This window comes from Nicotiana attenuata, unplaced genomic scaffold (genome assembly GCF_001879085.1).
Source record: "Nicotiana attenuata strain UT unplaced genomic scaffold, NIATTr2, whole genome shotgun sequence".
Taxonomy (NCBI): domain Eukaryota; kingdom Viridiplantae; phylum Streptophyta; class Magnoliopsida; order Solanales; family Solanaceae; genus Nicotiana; species Nicotiana attenuata.
The window spans coordinates 55,205-74,419 of record NW_017672679.1 but is presented as its reverse complement, the minus strand read 5'-3'; the positions used below and the strand labels follow the sequence as shown (position 1 = coordinate 74,419).

At 36.3% G+C, this 19,215-nt stretch overlaps 1 protein-coding gene across 3 annotated transcripts; it reads right to left on the bottom strand.

The window, feature by feature from the left end:
- Nucleotides 1-2,065: 2,065 nt before the first annotated feature.
- On the bottom strand, nucleotides 2,066-8,398 carry LOC109214088 (protein RMD5 homolog A). Of its 3 annotated transcripts, none has more exons than XM_019377974.1 (3): nucleotides 8,146-8,398; nucleotides 7,839-7,953; nucleotides 2,066-3,489 (listed from the first exon to the last, which is right to left on the bottom strand). In XM_019377974.1, exon 3 carries the CDS (start codon nucleotides 3,442-3,444, stop codon nucleotides 2,284-2,286), a length of 1,161 nt encoding a protein of 386 aa, XP_019233519.1. In that variant the 5' UTR covers nucleotides 3,445-3,489; nucleotides 7,839-7,953; nucleotides 8,146-8,398; the 3' UTR covers nucleotides 2,066-2,283. The 3 variants fall into 3 exon arrangements, with proteins under 3 accessions (XP_019233519.1, XP_019233520.1, XP_019233518.1); XM_019377975.1 differs by lacking the exon at nucleotides 7,839-7,953 and adding an exon at nucleotides 5,355-5,416; XM_019377973.1 differs by lacking the exon at nucleotides 7,839-7,953.
- Nucleotides 8,399-19,215: the final 10,817 nt, after the last annotated feature.

Here is a 19,215-nt window from a genome sequence, read left to right as displayed (position 1 = left end):
TTGGTCAAGAATAGAGACTAGACTAGAGAGGTGGGTGTTATATATATTGGCATGAGGTTCATTTAATTTGTAGTATCTGAAATGATCAAAGCAAACAAGTGGTGTTGTACTTTAGTTTGATCAAGGACAATATATATTGATTGAGCGCACTGTATAGAGCCTGATTGCTCATCACATAACTCCAGAGAATACCTAAATCAGAACGATTCTCTACTGATCATGGGGTCACTTCCTTGCACAAAACTCCAGCTGGCTAATTTAATGGGCAAATAAATATATTTCCTCCTAGAGAATAATACCAAGGGCAAATTATTTTCACATCTTTATTACTATATAAATGGCATAACTAATGGCCATTGCCGAATTTTATTAGTCAAGATATGTAACGAGACAAAGCTACTCAGCACTGCTGATAAATGTGAAAACACAGGACATGATAGACATCACTATTTTAGAGTCATTATCAATTGAAAGAAAATGACACAACAAAAGGGAGAATTATTTTAATATCCACTCTCTAATCCCAATAGTAAAAGGCTAATTGTGGGGAGGCTTAATCACATGCTTAGAGTCGTGGACCACACATAATCATCAGCTCCATTTAGTTTCCAGATAGTCAAATCTTCTTTCTTTGAAAATCCCAAGAAAATTAGAAAGAAAAAGTGGTCTATTATGTACTTTAACACGTTAGCGTGACTTTAGCTATACGTTTGTGAAAACTAAGGAAAAAAGAGTGAAAACTTTTTGCAAATGGAAGGAAGAAATGAGAAAAGGTTTGAGAAGAATGTAAAATTATTATAAAGTGGATAAAAGGAACTAAGCTTAGTATAGTATTCTTTTCACTTTTTTGGTGCTCTTCTCCTGAAATTGCGTACCTTTGTTAGAGCTTTTTGAGAGGTAAGTAGTACTATAAATAATATCAAAAGGGGTTGTAGGAGTTGGTACATTTTATCTGCTCCCTTTAAGGCAATTTCTTACCAAACAATTCCACTGGAATCAAAAAAGACACCTTAGGTACTTTACTTCTTTGTATGCCATAACAAAATACGATAAAGTAGCCAACGGGATAGGGCTATACCTAAAATAAACTATGCTTCATTGATGCTCTACTTTATGTCTTCATACTCGTATCTTGTTCTCTATTTGTGGGGCTGTCACGTTTTTGCCAATTTAACACTGTATCTGGAATCCAAAGATTACTTCCTTTCTGCTTCCCAAAATAAAAGCACCAACACGAAGACGATATGGCGCAATTTAATTTAATTTAAGATGGGGAATAGATCAGAGAGCTGTAATATTCTACCATTTAAACTTCAGGCATGACCAATTGAATTTCTTTTAAATGGCTCGGAATAAGTTTCTTTGCATTTTGTCGCATAGGCCTGTAAATTACTCTCAGCTAATAAAATATAAGGAGATCGATTAACAAATATCTTAGGGTTCCTTAACTCTAATTTTTCAAAATCTAAAACTTTTGGCAATTTATCTCGCAAGTCATAGATCACCAAATAGATACCATTAACTAGACGTGCCCCGATAAAAATTCCATATACTTGTGACTGTGAAAGATCATGTCTTCACAAGTGCTTGATTATTCGTGAATCATCTCCTTATAGAAAACACAGATAAGTGGGGTTATTCGACTATTGGGTTTTACTATGCATATTATAACCTAGAAATAGACATCATCAAAAAGATATCCCAATTAAAACACGTCCATGAATAGTCATGTGTTCACATAGAAAGTTTATTGAAAAAACCATTATCTTACAATACAGTCACTTAATCGATCAACTTTGTTCTATTCAACTATGTTTGGACCCATTTCATAGGCATTCCTTCAAAGTCAATATCGCATTTGCTTTCCACCATGTAAACTTGCCTACGATAACAGAACTAAGTGCCGAAGTAGAGATAGAATTCATCCTCCTACCCCCACCCACCCACACCCAACAAAGGAAACAGAATTCATCTCTTCTCGGATGAATATACCTTATTTCCTCCAAAAACCCTTTGCACCCGACGGTATATGAAGGGAGAGACTTAAAAGGCCAACATCTGATTGTACAAGCATTTCAAGTAATTTGCATGAAATGGTAAAGAAGTCCTATTTACATCAATTTATCAGAGTGCATAGAAAAGAACAGCTTTAAGCACCATTAACACTTATAGTTAGAGGTACCATCAACCATGGCATGAACGAAAATGAATTGAGTTCACAGAGCATAGGGATAAAGCACGGTAGCAAAAAGATTTAGATACAAACACTGAGAACAATTCATATTAGAAGTACAATTGTCTACACTGACCGACCTCAACCTCCGTGGGGCAGTAAGGACACTTGAAAGGCCGCGTGTTGTTGTTCTTCGACAGTTTTGTAATAGATTGCTTGCATAGCACATGCCCGCAAGAAAGCAGCATAGGCGGATTCTCCTCAGTTGCCTGGTCCCGACTCACCGGACAGACAAAGATGGAGTGGAACTGAAACTCTCTGTCCAAGTCTACAGGCACAGGCAACTGTTTCATGGACTGCCATTCCTGCTTTTTCCCAGTCATCACATTCATTAGTTTCAGAAGGGTTGGCAACCCCTGGACACCAGCTGCAATGGTCACACTCAATGGACTGTCATAGGATTGACCCATGAGATTGCAGAACTGCCGAGCAAGCTCTTCAGCCAATTTATCCCAGTGGAAAGGCGATAGCAAATCTGCGTAAGGTGACGAATCTAGTTTTCCAGCCCATAATAGACAGGCCATGAGTCTCTGGATCTCTGCCATATATTTGGTGGCAAAAGGTGGGAAGAAAGTTCTCGCATAATTTAAAGCTCCGTCTCTACCTCTTTTCTGCAGAATTTCCACAAACTGCTGCCTATGTAGCTTCATTTCAATATCAGACCCACTTTGCTTAAGTTTCTCACTGTTGGTGGTGGCCCAACCCAGAGCTGGCTGCAGGTTTCTAGACCTCATGGCTTCAAGTATTTGATACATTTCCAGAAAAGGAGATTTTTGGCCTGCAGCTTCAGGTTCTCTGGCCTCAGTTATGAAACAATCACCAAGATCAAAGTGGCCTTCCCGGTAGAAATGGCTGGCAATTATCTGGTTAACAGTATGGATATCAGAACCAACATTCCTGTAGGCCTTTGATATGTCAGGGTTGAAAGACTTCTCAAGGAGCTTAGGGTACTTGCTTAGTGCAACATTTAGCTCTTTTTGTGTTCCTTCCAACTGACTGAGTGGAGCAACTTCTTTCAACTTAGCTTTTAGTTCACTAAGAATCATTTTGTACTCGCTCAAAGATGCAGCATCATTTGTTGATTGTATTCTCAACAGTGCTTGTTCTATTTCATGACCGATCTGCTCCATCACTTCTTGAGATTTTGATGATGCAACCTTCTGCTTCTTTGTAACACGATCAAAAGCATCTTTAATGGTATTCAGCTCCATTTCCTACTTTCTCAAATTCCTGCTAGAACTTTCTTGCTGTAAAATCTAGATGAAAAGAATGCAACGTTAGTATGCATTGCACACATATGGGCACAAATATTAGGAGATAATAAAAAGAGGGGGGGGAATCCATCAGTGCCTAACAACCAAACATGGCAGTGTATGGTTCTGCCCGCAAATAAAATATGTTTACTCCTCGGAACTACCTAACTTCAACTCATAATGAAACACAAGTTCCTAATTAGCTACAGCTGAAAGAAAGTTTATGATCCTTAAAGAACCTGAAAGGAGACAGGATCATTAAAAGTTAACTAATAAGACAAGGAATATTTTGATTGCTTCATTTTATACCTTTACCTGCTGCTAGTTTGTTTCGCAAGGTTGAGCAAACATGCATTATTTTCCCACATAACATCTACCTTGCATCAATGCTTCAGTACTTCATAATCAATTATATCCTTTTCTCCATCCAATTTTAAGTGACAAATACAAAAAATTAAGTAGCTGCTTTGACTTATATATAAAATGCTTACGAAAAAATTAAAAGAGTTGCTGGAGTTCATGCTTGAAGTTGTATTTAATAAAGAAAAACACCATATTGAAGTTGTAAAATTTGAATCCTGAGAAAAAATATGTAGAATGTTAAGTGGACTGAGGGCCTTACTCGACCTTAAAAGCTAGTGCATGAGATGAGGATGGCCAACCCCTTACAAGGAAACAACCCATTCTCTCCACTAATCTGGGACTCCTACACGCCCCGCACGCTCATGCCTAGACATCTAAAGCATAGACAATACAAGGAAACAACAGCCTGCTGTAATGTTGAAATATCAAGCACATCAGTGTGTATTATACATGTCTAGATTCATTGTACTTGAATAAGAAAAATCTTTTTTGTCCAAGTAAAAATTTGGACAATTTCTCAATTGTGCGTGTCATCCTGCGCAAGGGCTATGCTAATCATTTCTATATCGTTTTAGTTTTATCAGATATCCCCGAAGGAACTTGGATAAGAAAAATCTTATAGAACATTCCTCTAAGATACCATCGGATATTCTGTTTTTAACTATAGAATATATTTACCTACCATATTAATATATTTGGGCACCTCTTGCACATTTTTTCAATCAAGTGATAAGTTTTCTCTATTCACATGGTATTGGAGCCTCTATGATCTTGGTAGAAATTCAAATAGCTTCCGCTACCAATGGGCAGTGCAGGCCAACATGTGAGGCCGCCCTAGCCAATATTTATGTTTTTCTTCTTCCTTTCGATGGCGATGTCGGTCATATCTCCGAAAACCGATACTACTGCTCTGAAGACGATGATTCTGGCATCACTCTTCTCTATAACGACCATTCATGCATTGCTTCTTTCCTACAACCGTTTCCACGCCACTACTCTCTGGGATCTTTGAAGCACCATTCATCTTTCCGGTGAAGGTTCTAGTGCCACTATCTATCTTGCTACCGGCGTGCGACTTTATACACAGTCAGGATCATACTCTAAACTTTGAATTTACTATCATCGTTCTACCAATTCAAAATAACCTCCTGACGATTTGCAACACTATATTTCTTTGCAGTGATTAGAATAGATACTTCTCCTCGTACGGTGCAAGAAAAATTTCTTTCGATTGCCATTACCAGCAACTTTCTGGAGAAAAGAAAATCCAGCACTGCTTTTCTATTTGGTGATTTTGCACTATCCAGCGAGATTGCTATATCAACTCTCCATGTTCTCAAAATAAGCAAATTCAAGATGATTTCCCCACTTTTGATTTTAATGGGGCCTATTCAAATATTCATACATGTCTAGATTATTGTATCTGGACAAGAAAACTCTAATAGAAATGTCATATAGGATACCTTAGGATATGTTGTATAAGAAATTATAGAAAATTTACTTACCTTTTAGCATAGAGATTGATTAGCCACCATTCTGGGTGCCTAATCCTATGTAAGGACACCTCCTGTACATAGTTAATTAAGTCAAGGAGAAGCTTCTTTTTACTTTAACAAAGAATATCATTATTTGCAGAAGGTCTTATTTACAAACATTTTGGGACATCCTTAAATAGAAAGGATCTGCGAAATAGGGGCACAGAGTCGATTTCCCACTTCTCTAATCTAGAAGGGCCAATGATTAATTTGATAGAGCTTTGAGTTTTACTGCGTCATACCACCTGTCCTAAATCATAACAGCTAAAATGGCAAGCTAGGTAACTGAAATGAAAGTGCTTGGCGTATTACTTCTATGTGTGAATGATAGGGAACAAGAATTAAAAGGGTGTTTAGAGTGGACTGTGCATTTTGAATCATGTCCTGACATTATGCTCAGTGGCAAACATAAGCCACGAACAATGCCCAGTAAAAAGTTAAAGAAACCAATAATTTGAACTGGTCATGTGGAAAGAGGTTTAGATGGGCTTATAGCACGAAATATTGAAAATTTTAAAAAGAAAGGTCCAACGAGATGGCCCAAACATAAAGGATGATTGAAATTGGTACTCATGTTCTTTTAGACTTTTAGTTAGGAGCTCTTCCTCTTCAAATTCTGCTTAATCTATTTTTCCTGCGGACTTATAACTATCATAAGCAAAGCCCTTTGAAACTATTGCATATAACAGATATCGCATAGATGTCAGTGGCTGAGCAATTTCATCTACCACCACAAAGGACTGGTCCAGATTATAGTGTCGCATCTCCACATCCGACCTGCCATTATAAGCTACACTCGAGTCTCCACCAATATAGTAATATATAGTACTTTCACTAACCAATGTCCTCTGAAACCCTTCCCCACAACCAAGAAACTTATACTCGATCAAGTCAACAATATCCTTATTGCTTGTAAAACAGAACCTTAAGAATAAGAAAGTTGCCCTCCAAGTGGGTGCACAACATCACGCAAAGTTCTCTTATGATAAGGCTGCCCTAAACGCTTGGAATTGACTTTACCTTAAAGTTTTTACCAAATCAGCCATTATTCCATCAGCCTACTGTACATTTGCATCATCTAAGAATAGGCAATGTCGGAAATAATGAAGTATGTAATGCATAGTTGAGTATTCAGGAGAGAAGAAGACGATGTAGAGCTGCAATGTAGCCCCCAGGCACTTATGTGGTACTTTTGAGAGAAAGAAATATGTACACATACAGTTCATTCATGGCTGTTTAGAGGTTAAGTGGAATTAATATCCCTAGCTCAAGCATAATTGTGCATTTATCATTTATCAGGTAATAAAACAAAAAAAACACGAACTAAGGTAATAAAACAAAATTATAAATTTGCATTATAATTTTGAGCAGAAGAAAGGAAAAAAGAAACACGAACTTAGTTTTATAACCGAAACAGATCATACATCCACTTTTACCAATTGTTCAAAGAATTCAGCAATCATTATTAAAAATACAAGATGAGTAACAACTCAGCCTGGTCAACTAACTTGCAAGTGCACAAAATGGTAAAACAGATGAAAGTTACATCGCAAGACAGGCCCAAATGCTGTATTTAGACCAGATTCATCTAAAATCTAAATGCGGCAATCTCAAGATTGAGAAATTATCCTTCTAAGTAAATATATTTTTCTTAATGACTTGCTCATAAGCCATTCATGGGAGGAAAATTAAGGATCCATATTTCAATGAGATGGGAAAATCTACGCTTATTGCTTCGGTACCTAACATTTCTAACTTGAAATACATAAAAAAAAAATCTTTAACGTTTTGAAGGCGGAATTCAAGAAAAGCATGTCCACAAGTAGATCAAGTAAAAACTTTCGTGGACAGAATTACCTCATACTTAGGTGGGATATATATGCACCCACTGGCCACTGGATTGGTCGTGGCCAACGGTTACCAACAACAACAACAACGGCCCAGTAAAATCCTACTAGCGGGTCCGGGGAGGGTAGTGTATACGCAGACCTTACCCCTACCCCGAGTGAGTAAGGGGTATATGACTCCTTTGTTATCCCACCACTCTATTTAGGCCTGTATCATCCCAATACAAAATAGTTTATCTTTTAAGTACTTAGATGTCCTCTAAAACTAGATGAACTCTAGATCACACATTTATTTCTACACGAACATACAAATCTCTTCTCTCTTCTTTTTTCTGTTGCTAATAAGCAAAATAAAACATACAGGTCTCTAACAAGAATTAAGAAAACTTCTAATAGAACTGGAGTATTTTTAATAATATATCTTTATGCTTTGTCATATTCCGAAAAGTGGGTGCAATTGTGCACCCACTAACCTAAAATCAAACCATGTTCCAAGAGTTTAGCTCAGACGATCTACATCACAACAAATACTCTCCCCATTAACACTTAAGACCCTCAGATATTTTCCAATTAACTGAGCTCCAGCTAATTACTAACTAAAGAGAACCTGAAATTTCAGTCAATATAGTTTGCTTCCAACGGCAATGAATTCATCTGTACACGTCTACTCCTCAAGTTCTCCACATATAAGCGCAGAGCTAGTAACAACAACAACAACATACCTAGTGTGATCACACAAGTGGGTGTCAGGGAAGGGTGGGGTGTACGCAAACCAATATTAAAAAAATTAAAGAGGTTTTCAGCTTAGGGAAACAGCCGTAGATCCGAAAAATAACTGTTATAGCTTCAGAATATAAAACCAAATTATTGCTATTATAGCCATCAATCAACCAACAATTATTGCATAAACACACCTGATAGCCGGATCTTCAAATTCGATGACAATCCAAACGGTCAACGTATAGAAAGTTGCAACAAATCTCACAAAGCTGAAATTTGATCTCCAGTCAAACACTAAAACGAGATAGAAACAAACAACATGAAGAATTCGGAGAGAAAGACGGGCCGGTGAAGGAGTAAAGAAGGGGGGTTGGGGGGGTGGGGGAGTGGATGAGGAGAGGGCGACGATTTGTGGTAGAAACGAGAAGATGGATAGGGTTTCCTTTTGGCTGCGGAGTTAATACCATAAAGTACCCCTACCTACTTTTAATACGTTTGTTTGGCCAAATAATTACTTTTTTTTTTATGTAATTGGGTGTAATTGGAGAACTTTAATTAGATTTTCAATTCTAAAGGAATGAGAATTGGTGATAATTATACCGTGTAATTAAAAGGTTACTTTTTAATTTCTTTACTTTTTGTTTTTATTTTAATTTATTTTCTGTATAACTTTTATTTCTATTTTTTATTTTGTAATTTTATTTTTACTTTTTATTTTTTAAAAATTTTAAAACATATTTTTCTTTGTACATTAGTTATCTTTTATTTCTTTACCTTTACTTAGTCTCATTTCATGTAATTGCTCATATTTTATATTTTATTTATTTTATTATTCTATTTTTTGAAATTACACCTCCTAATATTAGAAATAATGAGTTATTAACAAACTTGCAGTTACACTATAATTAGACTATGACAAACAAACAGGTCGTCGTAATTACATAATTGTGTAATTACTAGGCTGTGTAATTATCACCTTAGTAATTACACCAATTTCAATTACCTTGTGGCTTTCCAAACAGACCCTAAGTTAGCGTTTGGCTATATATTTCCAAATTTGTTTTGAAAAATCTTTTGAAGATGAAAAATGTGTTTGGACATAAATTTTCAAAACATATTTCACTTTTTTTTTAAAACATGAAACATGACTTATACCCACAAGTTCTAAAAACTATCACAAATACCCAACAATATCTTTATCAATAACATTCATTATATTATCGCAAACCATAGTCCTGAACATAAATAAATTTGATACAAAATTATTATTTTTATAATGAACTACATAATACACTATCAGATGACCAAGAAAACAAAATAGTATTGTTACAACATAATAAATGGTGGGCTCTTATATAAAATACAAAAGTTTGTGGCAATTTTTTAAAAATGTAATAGTGATATTTTGGGCCAAAACCAACTCTTGAGCTGGTTTTGGGATTTGGGTTTTGGGTTTTGGGAATTTTTCAAAATGTAAATAAAATCTATGGCCAAACATGTATTTGCCAAAAAAAAAACTCAAATATATCTTGGCAAAATCTATGGCCAAACGGGTCCTAAATATATTTTTGTCAGTTTACTACTTAAATTATTCGATGTCCCCAAAATCCCCCATGAACTATATTGCCTTCGTAATAAAATCCTTTCGTTGCATTCTTTGAGATACGTTTAATACACGCTCCTAATCATCTAAAAAAATGTGTCATGTGGCACTACACGTGGCTATTTAACTTAGTCTAACCCCCCTCCCCCCCCCCCAAACTATAATTTTTTTGTCACTTACTTACTTAAACTATCTGATATCTCCAAAATCCCCTGAACTATATTGACCTATATATTAAAACTCCATATTGTATTCTTAGAGTTGCGTCTAACTATATTAACTTGTGATTTGTACTAAGAAAAATGTAATTTATTCATGGTGTATTACTCTCAGATGGCTGATTAATTCTAGGAGTTTTAGCTAAAATAGTATTTAATATAATGTGTTAATTTTAGTTTTATTTGTGCTTGTGCTTTATGCTAGACTCCAGTTGAATAATTCCTTATTTATATTCACTTTGCGGCATAGTAAAAAAAATAAATGAAGGCATATAGTGTTACATTTATTAAAAAATATCTTATACTACATAAGCAAGATTACACAAAATAAAATTTCGTACATAAAAACCAGTCGGCCATCAACTACACTCTCTAATTCTAGATTATACAAACAAAGTTCAAGAGATTCCATTTTATCATCTATAAAGTGTTGGATTTAATAAGAATTTTTAGAAGCATGTTCTTTCAACAATATGTATTTAATATGAAAGAAGACTAAAACAAGAAAGAGAATAAATTATTTTCGAGGAAAAAAGAGAGAAAATTTTTTTTTCAGAGGGAACCCATATACAGAACAAAAGAAAAAAGGTAAAAATAATTAAGAAGAAGGTGAAAAATGGGAAAATGCATAAGTATACCCCTCCCCCCAAACCTATGACTCAAATCTCACTACACACTTTCCTTATCGGGGTTCTATTACCCGCCCTACCCCCTCCCCCCCCCCCAAACTATTTTAAAACAGAATTGTTGCACCCTTGAAAGGCCACAACCACATCATATGTTGATCGTTGAAACCACGCGCCACGTACATTTCATTAGAATTTTTTTTATCTTTTCTTATTCTTTCCCTTATTTTTATTTTATTATTCTATTCTTTTTTTTCTTTCTTTTTCTTTCCCTTATCTTCTTCCAATTACGTACCTTCTTCCCAAAACGTGACCACCCCCATCTCACAAAATTCTTTTCAAATTTTCTTTTTTATGTCCTTTTTCTTTTTTATTTATCAAATCAAAAATTATTGTTTAGATTGTGGTTATGCAAGAAGAATATAATCATAAATGGTGGGATATGTTGTTAATATGATGGATCCGCTAATGTGTAACGATCCGACCAGTCATTTTGAGAATTTACGCCCCGATCCCCTATTAACTGCTTTCCCCGTGTCTATTTCTGCTATTGTGACTTGCCGGGATGGTTCATCTTGAGTTTCAGAGTGTTTTGGGACACTTAGTCCCCAAATGAGAGTCCAAGCCTTAGAATTTGGATCGTAGTCGAAACAGTGTGAAGACGGCTCCGAAACGGAATTCCGTCGATTCCGTTAGCTCCGTTGGATGATTTCGGCTTTGGGGCGTGTCTGGATTGTGTTTTGGAGGTTCGTAGTTTAATTAGGCTTGAAATGCCGAAAGTTGAATTTTTGGAGTTTTCGGGCCGATAGTGAAATTTTAATATCGAGGTCGGAATCTGATTTCAGAAGTTGGAATAGGTCCGTAGTGTTGAATATGACTTGTGTGCAAAATTTGGGGTCAATCGGACATGGTTTGGTTGATTTCGACATCGGTTGTAGAATTTCGGAAATTCAAGTTCGTTAGGTTTGGATTGGAGGGTGATTCGTGGTTTTAGCGTTGTTTTATGTGATTTCAGGGTTCGACGGAGCTCATATGATGTTTTAGGACTGGTTGGTGTGTTTGGTTGAGGTCCCGGGGGCCTCGGGTGAGTTTCAGATACTTAACGGATTGGAATTTGGACTTAGGCATTTTCTGATATTGCTGAACCTACTATAATCGCACCGGCGTATGTGGGACCGCAGGTGCGGCGCCGCAGAAGCGAATTTTGGCCTAGTGCTCCAGGGACCGCGGATGCGGCTGGGAAACCATGCGGAACCGCAGATGCGGCCCCAGCCCGGATAAGTGGATTTCGCACCTACGATGCTTTTCCCACAGGTGCGGGACCACAGATGCGGCCCCTTGACCGCAGATGCGGTAATCGCTGGGCAGAAATATGAAATTTTGAGGGTTTGAAGTTCATAATATCAAATTCGATTTTGAGCTCGGGAGAAGACGATTTTGTGAGGTTTTTGAGGAGGAAATCAATGGGTAACGATTCCTAACCCTATTTCATTTATATTTCATTAATCTATTATTGTTTTACACATCTAATCAAAGAATTTGAGTGGAAGAATGGGGAATTGAGGGGAAAGTTCCCCAACCGAATTTTTGGGTTTTGATCGGGTTTTAGTTGTTGGAATTGAGTAATTTTTGGACGAGTGACCTCGTGAGTGAATGGGTGTTCTAAATTTTTGGACGAGTGACCTCGTGAGTTAAATTAGTTTCTTGTAGTTTTATTTACGTTATGTAATTGATTTGATTAGATTTGGGCCACTCGGAGTTGGATACTCGTGGCAAGAGCGTGTGATCGGATTGATTTTGAGCTGGTTCGAGGTAAGTGGCTTGCCTAACCTTGTGCGGGGGAACTCTCCTTAGGATTTTGGTACTATTGTTATATGAATGCCGTGTACGTGAGGTGACGAGTGCCTACATGTGCTAATTGTTGAAAAACCCCATTTTCATTAAGTAAATAACTATGTTTTTCTTTTAATTGAGCAAATGCTAGTATATGAAGCCTCCTGTTTAGCTTAGGAAAGCATGCTTACGTGACTTAACTGTCTCATCTGCTTTAACTGCTTACTTGAATTCTGTGTAGCATGTTTAGGGTAGAAGTTACCTGTTTTCCTTGATACGAACCTGAATAGAACTGTAGACTTCCTTCTTGAGACAATTGTGTGTAAGGGTGTTAAACGGACCGGGTTGACCCGGTTTCGGACCGGCCCAGACCGATAGAACCCGGAACCGGCCCGAACCGGTAAGAGGGGGCTGGGCTGGGCTGGGTAGGGGGTTAGGGGGGTTGGTCCGGTTTAGTTCTTTGAAACGGGTAACCGGCCCGGTTGAACCGGAAGAGTGAACAGTAACTCTTACCGGGTTAACCGGCCCGGACCGGCCCGGTTTAAACGGCTACTTTTTTTTTGTTTTTTTTTAATTTTCGAATTCTGTGGGCAAGAAATTGAACAGGAAAAAAAGAAGGGAAAAAATGGCAAGTAGCAGTATTTGTACATGTTCTTTAGATCCATAATTACTGCAAAATCAAATGTTATTAATCGATTTGCAACACCAAGAGGATTACAATTGATTTTCCCTGGAAACCCTAGATTAAAGCAAATACCCAGAATTTTTGTGGTAAGAGCATCAGCAGTTGATAGTTCATCTAACTTTGTTGAACGCATGGAAAAAGCCTGGTTGATTTCCAAGGTATTTTTTTTACCTATTTGTATTATGTGTTTTGTTTATCTATTCATATTGTCAATTCAATTATGTGATCAGTCAACTATGTAAACAAGGGCATGGGCGAAGCTATACAGTCCTGAGGGTGGTTCGTCGAAAGTTACACTATGTATATAGGTAAAATATTGCATTTTAGAGGTATATATTTAAAACCCTTGGTGAATTTACTTGTTGTTAAAAATGTAAACCTTTCAATTTGTAAATTTGAATTATGAAATAAAAGTAGCACTTGCGAATTGCAATAAGTGCAATTTTTTCCCACCTTCCTTGTATTCTTTATGTTAGTACTTTGTATTAATATAACTTACAATATTTATAAAAAATTCCAAAAAAAATTAAAAATACACTAAACCCGGCCCAACCCCCTCAACCCGTAACCCTTACGGTTCAATTTTTACCCGGATGAACCCGAACCCGTTAAGAACCAACCCGGAACCGGCCCGGACCATAGCCTGTACGGGTCCAAAAAATAGAGGCCCGGCCCGGGTTCGGATTGCCAAAACTTGAACTGTATTCCCTTGTTCTCCATGTGGGCGCCTGATTGCCAAAACTTGAACTGTATTCCCTTGTTCTCCAGGTGGGCGCATGCTACTGACTTGAAAATTGAAATAATTCCGAAGCGAATTCCCTCATTCTCCAGGTGGGTGCCTGCAATCAAAACAATAAAACAAACAAAATTTTCTGCCCCAGTTTGCACTAGGAAGATTTGTGAGTTGTTAGCAAAACTGTGAATCACCTATGCTATTGATGCAATGATGAGAGTAAAACTACAGACTTGACTGGGATGTGTGTCTCCTGTGAATAAAACCAAGAATATTTTACTAGCAAGTGCATCTGCTAAGAATAAAACCTGAAAAAAACTAAAAATTGACCCTTTTTTTTTTCAAATCCAGACTTCCTCCTTCTTTTCTTTTCTTTTTTAAAAAATATTATCCTAGGAGAAAATTCATCAGACTAGGTTTTAATCTTAGGAGAAAGATTCATCAGACTAAGATTTTGATCCTAGAGAAAATTCATTTGACTAGGTTTTATATCTTAAAGGAAAGATTCATCAGACTAAGACGTCGATCCTAGGAGAAAATTCATCAGACTAGGTCGCTTCTTTTTTTTTTGTTATCTTAGGAGAAAGATTCATCAGACTAAGATTTGATCCTAGGAGAAAATTCATCAGACTAGGTTTCTTATCTTAGGAGAAAGATTCATCAGACTAAGATTTTGATTCTAGGAGAAAATTCATCAGACTAGGTCTTCTATCTTAGGAGAGATTCATCAGACTAAGATTTTGATCCTAGGATAAATTCATCAGACTAGGTCTAGGTTTCTTATCTTAAGAGAAAGATTCATCAGACTAAGATTTTGATCCTAGGAGAAATTCATCAGACTAGGTCTTTTTATTATCTTAGGAGAAAGATTCATCAGACTAAGATTTGATCCTAGGAGAAAATCATCAGACTAGGTCTTCTATCTTAGGGGAAAGATTCATCAGACTAAGATTTTGATCCTAGGAGAAAGTTTATCAGACTAGGTATTTTTGTTATCTTAGGAGAAAGATTCATCAGACTAAGATTTTGATCCTAGGAGAAAATTCATCAGACTAGGTCTTCTATCTTATGAGAAAAAATCATCAGACTAAGATTTGATTGGGAGGAAAATCCGTCAGACTAGGACTTTTTATCCTAGGAGGAAAAATGTGAAGAGCAATAGCAACATTTATGCACACTAGCAAGACAGGTAAGGGAAAAGATTTGAGAAACTTCCCTTTGTCGATTCTTCTCTTTTTTTTTCTTTTTCTTTTCTTTTCTTTTCTTGTTTTTGAACCCACTTGCTTGCACTGCTTTGTTCCTGTTTCAAACAAAGAAAACTTGTGAGTTTAATTGTGGTGGTTAGTTTGTGGCCTTGACCTTGAAGGCGGCTGCTTCTGCACTTGCCAAGATAACTTTGATTTCAACTTGGAAGACCTTGCCTGTTATCGACTACCCATTTTCTCTCAACCCTTTCACAGAAAACACCTCTGCTCCATTCCATCCCAATATCCTCTATCTGTTGCATTTTGCTCATGAATTGATATTTACCAAACCTTTGCATTGCATATGAATCCCAAATCATGTTAATTGTTATCAACTCAGTGCGCATACTACTTTTCCCTGACTTATGCCATTTTGACGTGCTTGCCAGACTCGGCTTTGTGATTGGAAAGCTGGTAGCAAATTTTGAAGTCATTTCTCACTTGTTCTGACCAAACAGACTCAAGAAGGGACTCAAACAAAACAAGAGGAACAAAATAAGGGACGAGGGAAAGAGACGATACCTAACAAGAAAGTTACAAAGTATAAACTTATCAGATGTGGATACCAACTCTAATGACCATGACATGCACCTTTGGATTAAGTGGCCTAATCTCTCAAGCAAGTCTAATATTCAACTCTTGTTGTGCCTCTTTGCTGTGAAACTGGGTTTCAGCGTTTCAATTGTCCTATCTGATCCACAATCCTCAGTCGACTTGTAGTGCCCTGAAGGATTTTTACCATCAAGCCTCTCTCATTTTGCTCTTTTCTCAACTCATTGTCGCCTTACGGTGCCCATGAGGGTTTTCACCGGTAAGACTCTCTCATTTTATCATTTTCTCTCTTTGTGCTGAGAACAAAGGTATTACCCATGATACAGGAAGATCATACTTTCGCCACGCACTTGACTTGACATCCTCAAAGATTGGTCGGAAGGTCTTTCTTTGGACTTTTGGACAGGGTTGGAAAGAAAGGGCGGCATGAAGGCTCAAAATAATTTAAGATGAAAGGGTTCAAAATTACAACTTTTGGAATCAGGTCTTTTGGCAAAATTAAAACCTCTGCCCCAGTTTCTTGGAGTTTGGGGTTTTTTTTTATAATTTTTTTTTTGATTTTTGCCTTTTTTTTTTGTTTTTCTTTGTTTTTTATGAGATTTCTAAGAGAATCTGCCCCACTCTTGACTTCGGGGGATTATGGAATATTTTTTTTGTGCGACCGAACCGTAAGGTTGCCTACGTATCTTGAGGTGACAAGAATCAGATCGAACGTAGTTCAAACACAAAGTTGGTTTTTTTCTTCTTTTTTTTCTTTTCCTTTTCTTTCTTTTTCTCTTTTTTTTTTATTTTTCTTCTTTTTCTCTTTTCTTTGTTCTTTTCTAGTTCCCAACTCTACTTTTGATTCCAAAAGAGGGGTATGGAACAAAGCAAATTAAGGCTCAAAAGGGGTAGCAAAAGATAAAAGTGTTTGGGGTAGCAGAATAAAATGCCTTCGTCATACCAAACTTTAAAAATGCCAAGTACAAACGTGCAATTGAAGATAAACAAAGAAATCATGCACAGTATCTATTGATGGCATCTTCACAAACAGAAAGTGCCGACGGGCAATACCTTTGTCCCAATGAATGATCCTTGCCAGTTCGAAGCAGACTTGACTCAACCTTGTATTGATGTGGAAGAATGCATTCCAGCATTGCCTGATTTACCTCAAACTGCTTGAGAGACATTTTCTTGTTGCATGCTCTTATCAACCTCTTGATTCCCTAGACTTCTTGCCTCAGTTTCACTCAATTTAAACTTCAGGTTATCTCAGAATGCATGAATCTTTACTTGATTCCTCAAATGCCTCTTTTTATCATGTTCAAAACTGTGTCATTGCTTCATGATTAAACTAACTTTCAAGACCAGGCTGAGAATTATGCTTGCATGTCATGTTACTAGAGTTAGGATGAAAAGAACTATAAAAGGAAAAGTAACCTAAACAAAAACTGACCAGAACTAATAGAAAATAGGAGATTGCATTAGACAGATGGTGAAAAGGGTTTGAACAAAACAAGAAAAATAGACATGGGTTGCAACCTTGGAACAATCCTAGATAACAACAAACGAATTACTACAACTAAACGAACTAGGCAAAATACGAAAAAGAAGGGTTTGAGCCACAAGACAATATCCGGATAACAACCCTGAAATAACCTGAAAAACAGAAATGACAACAAAATAAATCACCAAAACTCCTCCCTGGGACCCACTATTATTATTTTAAAAAAATTATAAAATATAAATATATATAATATAAAAATGGCAACCAACGTTGGCCGCTAACTAAAGGATAGGCAGGTAGCGACCAACTCTGGTCGCTCCAATGGGACCCAGTTATACAATTTTAATAATTATATTATTAATTTAAATATTATATGAAATATAATTAAATCTGATTTAAATATAGCGACCAGCTTTGGTCGCTAAATTAAATTCTTGAAAAAATAGCGACCAGAGTTGGTCTCCATTCAGGTCAACAATGGTCAAAATTAAAAATCACTTTTGAATTTACTATCTAAATAATATAAATGTAAGCCGTTAATACTTTTGTAATACAGGGGATAAATAGTACTACGAATCGTGCGTCTGTGTCTATATGTGTGTATATATATATATATATAAGCTATATTCGATGCAATATTACCTAATACACTTATACTTAGTGCATAGTATAGAGTAAGTATGTATATATATATAAGCTATATTCGATGCAGTATTACCTAATACACTATACTCAGTGCATAGTATAGCGTAAGTGTGTGTGTGTGTGTATATATGTATATATATACTCAGCGCATAGTATAGCGTAAGTGTGTGTGTATATATACATACATATATATATATATATATATATATATATATATATATAGCGTAAGTGTGTGTGTGTGTATATATATGTATATATATATACTCAGCGCATAGTATAGCGTAAGTGTGTGTGTGTGTATATATATATATTCGATACAGTATTACCTAATACACTTATACTTAGTGCATAGTATAGCGTAAGTATGTATATATATAAGCTATATTCGATGCAGTATTACCTAATACACTTATACTCAGTGCATAGTATAGCGTAAGTGTGTGTAATACTGCATCGAATATAGCTTATATATTCGATATACTATGCGCTATACTATGCGCTGAGTATAAGTGTATTAGGTAATACTGCATTGAATATAGCTTATATATATCTATATATATATATATATATATATATATATATACACTTACGCTATATATATTAATTGAATTAAAATNATAGTTAAAAAAAAATTAATTCTTTCCATTGGCGACCAATATTGGTCGCCCAATAAATAAAAAATTATAACATTTATTAATATAGCGACCAAAGTTGGTCGCTTAATATGATTAAAAATAAATAAAAATAAAACGTTATTTACATCTGGAGACCAACTTTGGTCGCCAAATATATAATATTAAAATATTTGAGCGACCAAAGTTGGTCGCTATATGCTTTACCCGGAAAATTTGGTCCTTTTACCTGGGAGACCAACGTTGGTCGCTATTTAGCGACCAACTTTGGTCCCTAAGGTAAAGGGACCAGCTTAATATCGACCAAGCGTGGTTGGTCGCTTTTTGGCCAGTAAGCGACCAACGTTGGTCGCTTTTGCTGGTTGCTTTTTTCCAGAATTCTAGTAGTGAAACGAGCAAATACACAGTTTTCATAAACGACTCTATTCATAGAAATACTAGGGGTCTCGGTGTTTTTGATTCCCCATGTGACATATTATTATATCTTCTGTTCATGAGTCTCAGAATAATACGCAGTTGAAAAAGTTTATCCGGAAGGAATACTGAGATTATTTTTCATGCATTTCATTCATTTATACATGTACATTGACCCATGGCCAAATGGCGTTATATACACGTATATATGTATCTATATGTATATGGGATATGGAAAAAGGTTATGGCGTTATATACTCACCACCACCTGATCAGTTGGTATATGTTGATGATATTGTCCACAGTGGCCGAGACGATATGATGGGATGCCTTCAGAGGCTTGATGATATTACGTACACCTATACCTATGCATGACACGACATTTATATGCACATGCATGACATTATAAATGTTTCGGGATTTATAAAGTTATTCAGATTTACAAATGGATTTCTTTATTCCATGTTTCATCTATGTCTTTTACGTACTGATTTTCATGCATTACATACTCAGTACATTTTTTCGTACTGACGCCTATTTCCCGGGGCCTGCGTTTCATCCCCGCAGGTGCAGGTAGGCAAGCTGACGATCCC

Bases quoted from the DNA above. Each gene is read 5' to 3' on its own strand.
- LOC109214088 (XM_019377974.1), bottom strand. From the start codon at position 3,444: ATGGAGCTGAATACCATTAAAGATGCTTTTGATCGTGTTACAAAGAAG.